Source organism: Uloborus diversus, chromosome 3 (assembly GCF_026930045.1).
Source record: "Uloborus diversus isolate 005 chromosome 3, Udiv.v.3.1, whole genome shotgun sequence".
In the NCBI taxonomy this organism is placed as follows: Eukaryota; Metazoa; Arthropoda; class Arachnida; order Araneae; family Uloboridae; genus Uloborus; species Uloborus diversus.
Window position 1 is genome coordinate 216107683 of NC_072733.1, and position 15146 is coordinate 216122828.

General features: G+C 33.9%; 1 protein-coding gene across 1 annotated transcript in view; it reads right to left on the reverse strand.

Moving 5' to 3' along the window:
• Positions 1–15146, reverse strand: part of LOC129219174 (coiled-coil domain-containing protein 25-like) — a 63417-nt gene that overhangs the window by 33114 nt on the left and 15157 nt on the right. The window contains exons 4-5 of the mRNA XM_054853494.1: positions 13616–13691; positions 10514–10617 (exon numbers count right to left, since the gene is read on the reverse strand). Of these exons, the coding sequence (XP_054709469.1) occupies positions 10514–10617; positions 13616–13691 (180 nt within the window). The remainder of the gene's footprint in view (positions 1–10513; positions 10618–13615; positions 13692–15146) is intronic.

Consider the following 15146-nt stretch of genomic DNA (forward strand, 5'->3'; position numbering starts at 1 on the left):
GTTCAGGAAGAGGACATCGAAAAAACGGCAATAACTACTCCGTTTGGCCTTTTTGAGTTCCCTTTCTTAAACTTCGGGCTTTGTAACGCAGCTCAATCTTTCCAGCGCTTTATTAACGAGGTTTTGAGAGACTTGGATTTTTGTTTTGCATACCTTGATGACATCCTGGTATTTTCAAAAACAGAGGACGAGCACGTAGGACATCTGGATCAAATTTTTCAAAGACTTAATGATTACGGAATTCAGTTAAATACTTCAAAATGTGTCCTAGGGGTACCTGAGTTGTCATTTTTGGGTCATATAATTTCATGCCAAGGAATAAAACCTTTACCAGAGAAAGTGCAATTAGTTTTGGATTATAAGGAACCAGAAACTGTAAAGGAACTGCGCGCATTTTTGGGTCTAATAAATTTTTATCGTAGATTTATTCCCAAGGCAGTTAAAAAGCAGGCTATTTTAAATGAATACCTTAAGAATACCCCCAAAAACACAAATAAAGAAATACAGCTCTCCGACGAAGCCAGAATTGCCTTCAATGAGTGTAAACAACAGTTAGCTGAAGTAACCTTGTTGGCTCATCCATCAAATAATGCTGAACTTGTTTTATGTATGGATGCCTCAGATTTCGCGATAGGAGGTTCTCTTAACCAAGTAATCGATGGTGGTCTTCAGCCTCTTGGGTTCTTTTCTCGAAAACTTTCCGACACAGAAAACCGCTATAGTACATACGATCGGGAATTGTTGGCCATTTTTGCGGGGATAAAACATTTTCGGTACATGCTAGAGGGAAGACAGTTTTGTGTATATACTGATCATAAGCCTCTTACTTTTGCATTTCGCCAAAAATCTGAAAAATCCTCACCTAGGCAAAATAGGCAACTAGATTACATTGCACAATTCACAACAGATATCCGTTTTGTTAAGGGGTCTGAAAATATTGCTGCTGACACTCTCTCTCGGTTATCAGTTTTAGATACTCCCTCTAATGTCGAGTCCTCTACTGAGCTTGAAAAGGCATGCATGTTTTCTGCCTCGAGTGTCAACCAGATAGATCTTCCTTCATCGACGGACTTTGTTGCTATCGCAGCAGAACAGAAGTTGGATACAGAGCTACAGAAACTTCTTGTTGGTACGGCGCCAGAAAACAGCCTCAACCTACAGCCCATGCAGCTTGGCCAGGGCACAACTCTATATTGCGATGTGCGAGATGCAAGTATCCGTCCGTGCGTCCCAGTGAAGTTCCGCAGGAAAGTTTTCCTGAACTTTCACCGCTTGTCACACCCAGGCATTAAAGCTTCGCGTAAACTACTGCAGAAGCGTTTCGTTTGGCCCGGGATGCACAAGGACATAGCGGAATGGACTCGTACTTGTATTCAGTGCCAGAGGTGTAAGGTGCACCGACATACAGTTAGCCCTCTGAAAACCTTCAATCTGCCTTCACAACGGTTTAGCCACGTCCACGTCGACCTCGTTGGACCACTCACTCCTTCGAATGGATATCGTTATTTGTTAACTTGTGTTGACCACTATACCCGTTGGCCAGAAGCCGTCCCTCTGGTTGACATTTCTGCAGACACAGTAGCACGACAGTTTTACAGAACGTGGATCTGTCGGTTTGGAGTTCCAGATTTCGTCACTACTGACCAAGGTAGACAGTTCGAGTCCGAGCTCTTTACGTCTCTTACAAAGTTCCTGGGAATCTACAAAATTCGGACATCACCCTACCATCCGTCTTCTAATGGACTGGTGGAAAGGTTCCACCGTTCCCTCAAGCAGTCGTTACGCTGTCACACCTCGACTCATTGGGATGAGGTTCTTCCTACAGTGCTTTTGGGGCTCCGAACAGCTTACAAAGCTGACCTTTCTGCCACCGCTGCCGAAATGGTGTACGGCTCATCCTTGCGTCTTCCAGGAGAGTTTTTCCAGCCCATGGACACCAGCATAGTCCTCGACCCTACCAAGTTTGTGCACAAGCTGAGAGACTGTATGTCATCCTTAAAGCCAGTGCCTACTAGTGCCCACTGCAAACGGAGTCCTTTTGTGCAGGACTTGTTAACGTCGACTCATGTGTTCCTTCGCATTGACTCTCTAAGAAAGTCTTTGGAGCCAACTTATTCCGGTCCTCATGAAGTGCTCGCTAGACAGGAAAAGACTTTTCGCATAAAAATCAACAACAAAGAGGCAGTTGTGAGTATAGATCGGCTAAAACCTGCTTTCCTTTGGGTTACGGATACTGGATCAACCCCATCACCTACAGTACAACCTGAAAAATTGACTCCGGCATCCTTGGAACTACCTACTAGTGCTCCATCGAAAACCACAGAGGAGTTTTACACCACGTGATCAGGGCGTCGTGTTCGATTCCATAAGTATTCATAAAACGTTTCGTTGTCACTGGAGGGGGAGTACTGTGGGGACTCCAGGTCAGTGGACTCCGGAACTCCTCTGACGGCTCCTCCTCTGTTTTACAGCTCCAGTTGATCAGCGCAATCAGTAGCGAACACGCGCGCTACTCAACTCTGCTCAGGAGAGTTAACTCACGTGCGCTCCATCGAAGCGAGGTTGTTCCTGGAGAGCTTGCGACCAGATGTTTCGCGCGACAGCGAACCTTTCAAATGTTACCTTTTACTGTTTAAAAGTTTTAATGTTTTAGTAGCCTTTGCTCAGTTTTTAATGTTCATGTAGATCTTTTATAAAAATAAATAGTTTTAAAGGATAAGCATTCTAGCGTCCTTACACTCTTCTGAGCGAATAGATAGTGAAAACCCTCAGATGATCCGTCCACCCCACCTGCTCCTGCTCAACCAGTCGTGGCTGTAACTCCTCGATCTGCTCCAGACCCAGGGGAGACACTAAAAAATGCAACTTTCCTAAGACGATCGTCCAGAACTCGCAGAGCACCAAATAGGCTGAACTTGTAAATTTTGTTTTCTACCACTTCTAAAATAGGATGGAGGAAACTGTAATATATTTGTAACATAGGTGTAACTGTAACCGTGGTATTGTAGTGTAACTCTAACTTTTAACTGTATGAAAGAATGTAAAGGAAACAGCTATGTAACGCGCATCATTAACATACATCGATAACACTCTCTCCTTTCATTTGTAAATAAAGTTGTTATAGTTATCCTACCATAGTGTATTATTCTAAATGAATAATTAAGCTACTACAGACATCACATGAATTGAGTAAATACCCAGTGGTAGGTAGATATTTTTTAGGTTCTGAGGCCTGAGTAAATACGCAAAAACTTGGTTTTTTAAAAAAATATAAATAAATAAATAAATAAAAATAAAAAGAGTAAAGGGAGAAGGGTTGAACCAAACCAAACCCTGCGGCACGACAGCCCATGAGGGCCAAGGCCTACTGTGCCTTGTGCCTTGGCTGTGCCCAACTCAGTCTTCCTGACCAGGGGTATTAGTTACCGGAGGGTGCAAGGCAGATGTTCTGGTTGGGTGGTCAGCCTAACACGGAAACCCAGTGTTTAGTTCCCAAGTGCGCTTGCTACTCATTTTATCGGCCCATTGAAGGGGTGAACGGCTGAGTCAATCCTGCCCAACTCTGGAATAGAACCCGGGCCTATAGCGTAGGAGTCCGAAGCACTACTACCGAGACAACCGGGCTCTTACTAGTAATATATTCAGTAAAATAAGAGAAATTATTCAAAGCACACCCAAAGCAATATAATAATTTCCAGATTTTAAAACAAATGAAAAATTTGCAGGATGCAAAAAGGATTGAAATCTCAAACACAGCAAGCAACTTTCTGTGTATTATGTGTTTAAATGTCAACAAGTTTGAATATTGGACTTTTTTTTTTTTTTGTCTTTCTTAAAATACATTTTCAAAAAGTAATTTGTATTATTGAAAATAATCAAAATCAAAAGAATTACTTGATCCTTTCAAATTTTGTAGTTAACACAAAAAAAGTAGCTAGTAACAATATATTAAATTCTAATAAAAAACAAGCTTTCAAAGCTGGGATGTGATGTAGTAATTTCCTTATTTTGAAACTTTTCCTAAACATGAAATAAGTAAAATTGATACATGTATATGGATAATGCATAGTTTATAATGTATTTTATTCAAAAATTTGATGAAATTATTGAAATATAAATTTTAAATGAAAGAACCTTAATTTGCAATGATCTAGATTGATAAATATGAGAAATGAGTGAGTAATAAATTTCATGACTTCAAAATCTGAATCTGTATCTGCTACTTCCAAAGAAAAAAGAAGCATGAGGTAGAACAAATAAAAAAGGCTATGAAAGATCACTATCCTAAAAACTCCCCAGTGTTTACATTGATGAGCAAAAAATATCAAAATAGTGTTGTCCTAAGTTGCTTTTCCTGTCACTGGTATTTGTTATTTACCAATATTTCTTGATGAAAATTAATTCCAACTCTTTTTATTGCATGCAACAGACATAGTGTAAACTATTAAGTAAAACCACTTTCCAAACAATGTTTATTAAAATCTAAAAAACAAAACATTAAAAAGAATACTGGCATTTCATTGAAACTTTCTGTAAAAACTCGATTTAAACCTAATGGTTTGAATTTTTTAACCAATGTTAGTCATATGTCTCAAGTTGAATGATCCACAAATTCATGTAGTCAGTCCACAAATTAGCAGCTTAGAGAATGTATTGTCAGAATAATTTCCAAAATTCTTTTAAAGAAACGTTGAAGAAAAGAAATTCTTCATAATTTTAAGACAAGGAAAAACATTTTATATTGGTCTAGTTCTTCGTGCAGTAGAAATTTTAAATGCAATGATATGATCAGCAGCAATTCAAACTATTTGAGAGTTTAGCTTTTATTTATGAAAGAGGCAGCATTTAAAATTAGGAAATATTCGGTTGAACACATTGTAGAATTGTTCATTATAAGATAATGAGAAAAAAAAATTAGAAAGTTGACTGAATGAAACAAGTGCTAAAGGCTTTTCACATTTTAAGTGTACTAGTTACATCTTGAGATGAGAAGATAAAACAAAAAATAATTAAAAATGAATGAAAAAAAAAATACTACACAGGAAAAAGAAAAATTATTTACAACTGAAGAAGATCTTAGCCTAAAAATAGAAAGTTTGCAGTGCAAATTCACACTCTGACTATGATATATCCGAGCATAATTCAGTTTATTGCTAACACTGCAATCTAAGATTTATAAAGCAACAGCAAGAGTGATGGTGCTCAGGAATTTTTGCCCTAATACATTTCCTGATTTAAAGTCTAGTTTTCAATAAATTAACAGAAAACAAACAGTGCTGCACAAAGCAACAGTTGAAAGTATTTTATACTTTAGTTTTCATCTAAGATGATCAAAGACCCCTAAAGTGCTTTTTTTTGTTACTTTCAGAAAGATAAATACTTTAAGTTCATATGCGATTTTTTTTTTCAAATGCTACTTTAGGATTTATTTATCTTTTTTACAAATTTCTTTTTAAAACAAGGCTGCAATAAATTTAAAAGAATTTTTGAAATAGCATCACAATTATCCCCATAACTATTGCTACTTTAGTTTCCATAATGGATTTTCTTTATCATTTGAAAACCAAATTCAACAATTTTTCGTACAAATAAACCAAAATTGTTCTCCTTTTTAAAAATCTGCAATACATTATTGCTCAAAAATCAAGTATTTTAGGAAACATGCATGATGCTGTGTGACATTTGTTTTTCCTAAATAAATATTTTCGGACTTTAAAAATAAAAATTTGCAAACAAAGGTTTGCACAATACAATATCATATTGATGAAAACTCAGGTTTTTTGTGTGAATTATAGTTTACATGAAAATAAATGCCCTGGTGAATACCCTTCTTTGAGTATTTTCACATTTACACTTACACACACAACAAGAGTTTCTTCGGAAACTATTAGAAGCTGGGTCTTGTACACTTGCCACGAGGATTTGCCGCCAAATATGGCAAGCTTAATTGAAGGTCGTGTAGCTGAAGGTACAAAATCACCAGCACCGCTTCCAGACGTCGCCAATTTCCTTTCCAGATCTTTAAAGATTTCTTTAAGTAGAGGAAATTTTCAATCTTCTTCTAACAATTTATTTTCTACAGCATTGAATCGGCCTTTGATGGCACCAAATTTTTCTTCAATATCATCAACTCGATGCTCTATGTCATTAAATTTATTTTCCATCACAATCTTTACTGAAGTAAGGTCGTTTTTACTTTCTTCTTGGTTAGAAGTTAAGTCATTTTTCAGCACCATTAAATCACTTTTTAATTGGTCTTGATTTGTCAACATATTTGCAGTCAGATCACTTTTTAATTGTTCTTGATTAGCCACCATATCATTCTTCACAGAGTTGATTGCGCCAAGAAGTTGTTTTAATTGATCATCCATTGCAACAGTAATCACCATAAAACGTCCAAGGTTACACTGATTATTTCAAGAAAGTCCTGAAGAAGCCCCACATTGGGAGCCAATTGTTACAAGTTCGATGCAACTTCAAACTTTCTTTGAATAACGACACAGTTCTTGAGAAAAGCACAGGAGTTTTCTTTACAGCTATGTACAGGAAATGTAGTTACAACTGCTAAATCAATCATTAGCAATTAAGCAAATATCAATTAACACCGTAAATTCAACGATGGCACACGTATTTACATCCAAATATGCAAAAAACACAGCGCAAATGTCTCAAAATAAACAGAGCAACCGCTCAGACGAATCTCAGACAGTTAAAAAGCATAACTGACTCTCCTCTCATTCACAAGACGCCTGGCGTTTTATACCAGCAAAGAAATTTCCAGAAAATCCTACAATGTTCTACCACTTTCTCATATTTTCTTTTTATTCCATTCACAAATCTTATCATCCAGAAATTGGGACCGTATACTTCAGTCAAATGTTAGGGGGTTGTATGTACATTACAAGAAACTATTTACAGGTTGCATTACTAAGATACTTTTAGATGAAAAATAATGGAATAAATGCCAAATTTAGCCTGATTACAACAGATTAATCACAAAAATAATTACTATTTACAGAATTTGTAATAAATGGATGAATATTAAAGATATCATCATAAATGAAGAGAAGATGACTTTTTATATACTTGGGTTTGTTTTTGTCTAAGCAATACAAACTTTTGCACAATTTTGTGACTGATGTTACATTAATATGAGGCCTAATTAAAAAAAAAAGTTTACAAGACATTTATAACAGTTTAAAGTTTCTTTGTTGGTCTAATCTCTTCCTAAGACTGTAAGCAGACCAGTTAAAAAAAAAAAAATGAGATGAACTTTCAGAACCACTTTAATACAATGACACAAGGGCACAAAGCATAATTTAATATAAAAAATCATTCTTTTTACCTCATATGAAAGAAAAAAATTATGATACAATGAAGTTTTTTTTTTAACTGTGATGTCCCTAATTTTATGAAACTGCTCATTTGTATTAATAAATTTTTTATTTAATCCTACAAAAAAAAAAAAAAAAAAAAAAAAAAAAAAAAAAAAAAAAAAAAATGGTTTCCTAACTGAAACCTTTTTACTATTCATTGTAATTGCAGTTCATTTAATGCTTAATATTTTTTTTTTAATCTCTAATTATACACTTTATTAAAGAAACAAAGTAACACTCATGAGAAAACCAGGTAAAAAGGTTGAAATACTTAAAATGTCTTTTTAATATTTTAACCATTTCTACTAATGTCAAAATCTAAGATAGTTGAAACATGATTTGTTAAATTATTATTACTATTTCTTTTTTTAAATAAGAATTTCAAGAATATTTTATTAAGGTAACACTCAAGAGGAAAACTGATTTGCCATGAGAAAAAGACTTGAATTTTATGAAATCTAAAAATATAAATAAATTATTACTAGGTTCAAAAATTGTAAATTGTAAGGAATTCATACCTAAGACAACATTCATAAAAAACAACAAAATTTTCAAACTGTGTCAAACCCATTGAGAAAATTTTATTTGAAATTTGGATGTGAAAACCAGCCATATATGTCAAGTTTATCATGGTCCCCTTCCCCCAGAAAGTAAATTCAGGCTGCTATAACATCACTCATTAACACTTATTATTTTTCAAAAAGTTGAACGTATTATGTTCAGTACAGTAAGAATTAATTTATATTACATTGCTAGTTATTTTAAGCTTGTACTCTGTCTTGTAGCCTTAGCACATTGCACAGTAAAAGTTTGGTATCATTAGTACTTTCCTTGGGTACATGAGTAGATGTAGCCCTTTGCTTAGCATCCCAGTAATTACCTACATTACAGGTCTATGGACTGAAATTTTAAATGAATGTCATATAATTTTTTACAGGCTGTGGTTGGTGGTCAATAGTTGAATGTGAAAGGATGTTGTCAAATTGGAACAAAATAAAGAAAATATCTTCATTTACTTATTTACAACAAAAGAAGGAGCCCGTATTGACACCTTTTATTCCTGTAACAGTTTGAGCTCTTAACTTTAAAGTTAACTAATAACAGAGTAATATTTCTGTCAATGATTTATATTGTTCTGAGTTTCAGGTTTACTGGGAGCTGATTCAAATAAATGGTTGAGTAATTTATTTCTAGTTTTACATGAATGAGGTAATCTCCAGACAGTTCAAGTATAATTATTATGCCTTAAACTAGCAACACTCAAACTACACCTTGTATAGTTTTTACAAATGGCTAGTAAAGAAAATCAAGAGCTTGAGAACTATTCATATAAACATATTTCTGGGCTGGTACACCCCAAGAAAGCAATCTAATTCTATTTTTATTTTTAGCGAGTAAAATGTCTAATTTGGTACAGAAAAGGGCCTCTGGAAAGACAATTCTGCAAAATTATCAAAGTTCCTAATGTTGCAGGACATGCTAAATACTTTTATGTGAACATGGCCAAAGAAATAAAAGTTTGAGTATCACTATGTGTTACTATGATGACCGTTTTCATCCATTGCCATTCCTGGAACAATTTCAGGGTACTAATTAATGCTGCTGAAATTACAATTGCATTAGTTATGTGTTTTCTTTTTAGAAAGAGCACTCATTGTTCTATCCCTGTAGTCCTGCATTCCAAGTAAATGACTAAGTTTCAATTTCAAATACAGTTTTTTATGGGGGGGGGAGGAGGACTGCAAAACAGGGAGTACAAAAAGTATCTTTATATTTCACTTCAATAGGCATTGTACTGTGTACAATACAGATAATTATCAGAAGAAGGACAAACCTGAAATGAATACTAAAAGGTTTCTACCTGATTCTACACAATGCTAGAGTTGCTAGCAATTAAGGAAGCAGTTTGCAATTTATGAAGCCATTCAATACTGTATGTAAAAATTACAAAGAAAAATAAAACCATTTGGTTTACTCAAGCTTGAGTTTGCATTTTGATAATCATCTAAAATATTAGCATTAAAACTTACATTCAAATTAACAAATAAAAATAGAAAGGACTTTGAATACAATTTAGTTTTTAATTACAATTTTAGACAAAAAATAAAGATTAACAATCCAACTAATTACAGTTCATTTAAAGGAAGAACAAGCAACAATTTTGGCTTCTGCAAGTCTATTTAAGCCCGAAAATTGAACTTCAATCCCTTCTTTCTGATAACCACTCCCTTTAGAACTAGAAGCTGGATCCAATCTTGGTTTGTGTTTTGCAATATAAAAGATAATGAAAATAATAATAATAATAATTTAGAATTTAACTCTTCAGGATTTCAATTACAAAATTTCTATGGTTTTAATGAAGATACAGATTTTTTATTTACTAGCCTCTTAAAACTTAATAAGCATTGTAAACAAAAAAAAAAAAAAAAATACCCAATTTCCACAATGGATATTAAAAGATTTTATACTAAAATGTAGACATTAGAAGTGTAAAAAATTACTTATAATTTATAAATATATTTTTTGAACTCCATTTTAATGAGGCTGCAATACTAAATATTGATAATTACCGATATGATTTCTGGAACTTTCAGATAAATTTAAATAATCTAATAATTGAAGATAAGTTTAAATAATCTAACGTTTCAGGCAATTCTTCCTCATTTTATAATTTTTTGTCAGACTACCTTTTGAGGATTTGTAACAATTATTTTCCTACCATTTAAGCTAAATCACTCCAAAAGTTTGAAAAAAATCATACTTGTGCAAAAAATTAGGAGGCACCCTAAAGGAGTAGGAAACTCATAGGAAAAACAGTAGAATTCGCAGGAAGATTTACTGATCGCTGAAAATACATATGAGAAAATTTTGTAAAATCTCAACCATAATAACAATTAAGTGTTCTACTCTTCAGTTCTGTGAGTGAAAATACCTTTGGGGTGATTGAGAAAATATTTTTTGTTAAAAAAAAAAAAAAAAAAAAAAAAAAAAAACACAGAAAATGGAGAAAAATCAAAAAAAAAAAAAAATGCAGAAAATCTCGGATCGACAGAAGAACCACATCAGTACAAATGTTAAAGCTTTCATATAAAATAACACAAAAAAAGGTTAGTGACTCAGAAAAGTAAATTTCTTACTTTCTTGGGATTGTGAAAACTAACTTGACCAACGTCCATGTCTGCCGTCTTTTTTAAATTTTCCCATTCTGTATAAACTACATCTATATTGTTTTTCTTATTACCTGGAACAAAAGACATGAAAAATCAATGTAGTAGAATTTAAAGAGAAAGTAAGCTATCAAATGAAGAAAATTAAAGACTGAAATTGCTAGAGATAAAATATAATTCAAATCCGGTTGCATAGTAGAATATACATACTAGCTGGAAGACAGATAATTTCGAGTAGAATTTTTTTCTTACACATTTCAGACATCTAGACATTTAAGGGTCCATGCTTTGCTGAATAAAGAACATTTTTGTGATGCTTTCGAATGAAATGTGAAGCACTTAGAAACTGTAAGTTTTAAACAAGATTCAAGCAACAAATATTTTGTTTTCAGATGAGTTTAGCGAGCTTGAAGTTATGAAAGAGTGGTTCTAACAAAAAAAAAAAAAGAATGTAGAAGGTCTCATTTTAAGACTATTGTTTTCCGGTTGTTATGAGAGGTTTCAATGTCTCCCCTAGAGGATTTTCCGCATTGAACAGACAAGGGAGGGGGGAAATCGGTGCCTCAGAAGATTGGTCATAAATGGAGGTGGTCGCTCATAGAAGTTTTCTTCTATGGTACTTTCTTCGTCGGTACTTTCTACTCAGTTCTGGCATTTTTTGGGTTTTAAATGATCTAATTATTTATTATTATAATTATCTCTTGTTTTTTGAAAAATTAATTTTATGCCTTTAACTCCATTAGCAATAATCTGATGAACACTTAAATCATAGCTAGATAATGTCAGGGATAAAAACAGTCCAAAGTCAAAAAAGAGGAAAAATTGCGCGGCTTAAAATTTGGATTTTTTAATAAATATTTCGCGAAACTATACATAAATATTAATACTATGCTGTCATTTAAATATTAATAGAAAAAATTTGTTTTGTTCTTCAGCCCACTAACTAGGTGAAATTAAAACTTTATAATGTGATGTCAAATGCTATAAAACTTCCATATAATTTAACACGCAATACAAGCTGAATCATTCGACACTATAATTACAAAATGACATTATCAGTGCTGCCAACCTTGAAGAAATAAATTGAGGAGCACCTGTGGTGATTTTGAGAACCATTTTAAAGTTTTGTAGAGCAGCTGGGTACATTGCATAAAAATCAATAAAAAAAAACTAAAACTATTCTTAAACTATTTTTGAGCTTTGATGGTCATTTTAAGCATTAGCAAAAATTAATTACTTTAAAATAAATAAAACAGGTTTAAAGGAGAGGATAAGCATCTTCAATTTCCTATAGTTACATGCATATCATAATAGAATAGCTCAATATGGTTAAAATAAATTAGAATTCATTAAAATCTTCAAGAGCTATATCTCTGGTAAGCATTAAAACTAAATCTGACAAATGATGTTGGCTTGAATGAGCATGGCAGTCTTCAGTAAAAAAATATATATGTAAGAAGGGTTGAAAATAAAATAGTCCACAAAAAGGTATTAATGTCGAAGCAATAGAATGGACATAGCACATAAAAATGGGAGAGTGTTAAAGAAGTGGATGCAGTCGGATTTCAAAAGCTACATCTAACAATTGCACAGTCACTCTCCTGCATTTCCCCCTCAACACCCAACAGCAAGCAACTTCCTTCTTTCTACTCAAGAAAGAACGATTGCCTCAGCAAAACTCTTGATTGGAGGGTCAGGAAAGAAGGGAGGTGAGGGGATATTCGCGCGATTGCTTGAAAATGACTGTGAAATGGGCTAGCAAAACAATAAGCGTACAAGTCTTCAGCAAAAAATAAAATGCAAGAAGGATTGTAAATTATAGTCTACAAAAGTTATAAAGGTCAAAGTGGTAGGATGGTATAGTAGACAGAAATGAGTGAGTGTTATGGAAGTGGATGCAATCGGATTTCGAAAACGCGTAAATGTTGACGATTACTACGTCATTCGCAAGCATTTCCCTCTCCCCACTCAAGGCTCTTCTTTCTACCTTAGAAAAAACATGTGAGTCAAAAATCATGGCAGGAAGGTCGCAATCGACCGCTTGAAAACTTTCTGCTGGGAAATGGAAAAAATACAAAAAGCGGAAAATCGCAAATCCGTTGAAGATTTTCATCCCTGGTACCAACGAAGTAAACGATATTGTGTCGTTATTGTTTTACAGCGATATTTTCCTATATCGATTTCACGACATTGTGATAATATCGTATGTATGCGGCACTATGACGATTCCCACTTTTTGTATTGTAAAGGACATCGTATCATCATCGTCCCTATATCGTTTCACATCGTCTCACCAATTACACGACTGTTTTCTGCAAATATGTACTTCACTCAAAATTTTTTAAATTAAATCAATATTAAACAGGTCTTATCTTGGAAAATCTGTGGTTAAATGAGGGAAATTAATCTCTTGCTTTCATGGATACATGATTGAAAGAAAAATAAGCATTATATTACTGAAAATTTTATCTACCCACTGTATATTGTTTTAAATATCTGCAGATAGCTTTGAGTTGTGAGCACAGATACTTTATATTTTTATCTAACTATGATTCAAATTATTGAACTTATTTTGTTAGTGAGACTTTGAATTTACTGCTAAGTTTTGTTCCTTTCTGTTAATGTTATATTCCAACTTATTCAATAACTTTCATTGGTCAAACACCTCTCACTGAATGCTCAAAACTACTTCTTTTTTCGTAATGCACCCTTTGTTGCACCAACCTTATTGAGTTTTTTTACTTAAACAATTTTTATCACCAAATCTCAAAATGTCATGCATTGATAAAGGGTTTCCATGTAACTGCAAAACATGTGTCAGTAATTTTAATACTCAATTATGCTTAATTAAAGTTATTTTCAATTATGTTCATTCTGAATCTTTTAACTCCTTTTTTTTTTTAAATAAATAGGTTTTTAATTTAAATGGCCATAAACCACACAAAAACATTTTACTTGGCTCTTTCATGTTTTAGAACTTAACTCTCTGACGTTTCCAGATTCAATCTTCTTAATAGTTCAAGCTCTTTAAGTTAAAAATAAATAAATCAGTACTTTCCTTAAGATACTCACCCATGATACTATTAGCTTTAACAAGTTGAGCACAATCTTGTAATAAAGGCAGTGGAATATCTTCTATGGTTTTTCCCTGTTAAAAGAAATTAGCTATTTTAATAACATGGTTTTTAGCTCTTAATTCAGAAGGAAAAATCGACTAAAGGAACCAAAAGTGAAAAAATGAGGGACGTGCACCTGTTATTTCAATATGTAATCATCAGTAGTAGGGGGGAGGGGTACTCTACCTTGTTGCTAGCCAGATAAGAGACTATATGAAAGTCCTCAATTTTTAAAAAGTAATATTTCATGTAAGTTCATGTTAACTTCCACAATTTTCTTTAGCACAGACAGCACCTCATTCATTCAGACTAACTGACATCAACAGCAATCTGGAGAATCAAAATCCAGATAATTTGGGAAATAAACAAAAAAAATCCAAAAAAGCAGACTGTTAATTACTTTTAAAAATATGTTTTGTAACAAAATTACATTAACAGTTTACGAGACAGTTTGAATTTAAAACTAATTTTTCACTTATGTTTTTTTACCTTTTACATAGTAAAGGAAAAGATTTGTGAACGCATTTTCACTCGAATATCAGCCTAACTTTCCTTTTTGCTCACCCCCGAATGAATGTTAGTTTTTTTTTTGGGCATGATCACACTTGCTTATGTACCAAGGAACACATGGACGCCCCAAAGTATAAATTTTGACGATCTTCAAGATGATTACAACATTACATTCTCTTGTGACGTCTGTACATACACTACGTGTCCAAAAACAAAGTTGCATGCCTTAATATTTGGTAGGACCACCTTTTGTGCATATTACAGCTTTCATACGCCGTGGCATTGCTTCAGTGAGCTTTTGTAGACTATCCATTTTTATTTTCGCCCACAACTCCATCAAGAGGTCTCCTAAAAGTTCGATAGATGAAGGAAGTTTGGTGTGTGATCTTAAATCCTTTTCGAGTACGTCTCACAGATTCTCGATTGGATTGAGGTCTGGACTTTGTGGTGGCCAAATCATGTGTTGAAATGATGCATCGTGCTCATCAAACCAAGATTTAACAATTGTAGCCCGGTGTACTCTGGCGTTATCGTCTTGGAATAAACCACTACCGTCAGGAAAAGTCCACAGATGGCACAACATGATCACCCAAGATGTTAAGGTACTGTGCAGACTTCATTTGGTTGGTGCACAATGCAGCCGAGCCTAGTCCAGATGAACAGAAACAACCCCAGATCATTACACTGCCTCCAAAAAAGTGCACAGTGGGAACGAGACATGTTGGGTCCATTGCTTCTTGTGGCTCTCTTCGAACCCTGATGCATATGTCATTTTGAAACAGCTTAAATCTTGACTCATCGGACCACATGACCTTTCCCCAATCATTAACAGTCCAATTTTTATGATCTTTTGCAAATTGCAGTCTCTTTCTTTGATTGATGGCACTCACAAGTGGCTTCCTTATTGCAACACAGCTTCTTAGTCCCGATTTTTGAAGTTCTCCTTGCATTGTGCACTTGGAAATTGTTTTACTTCC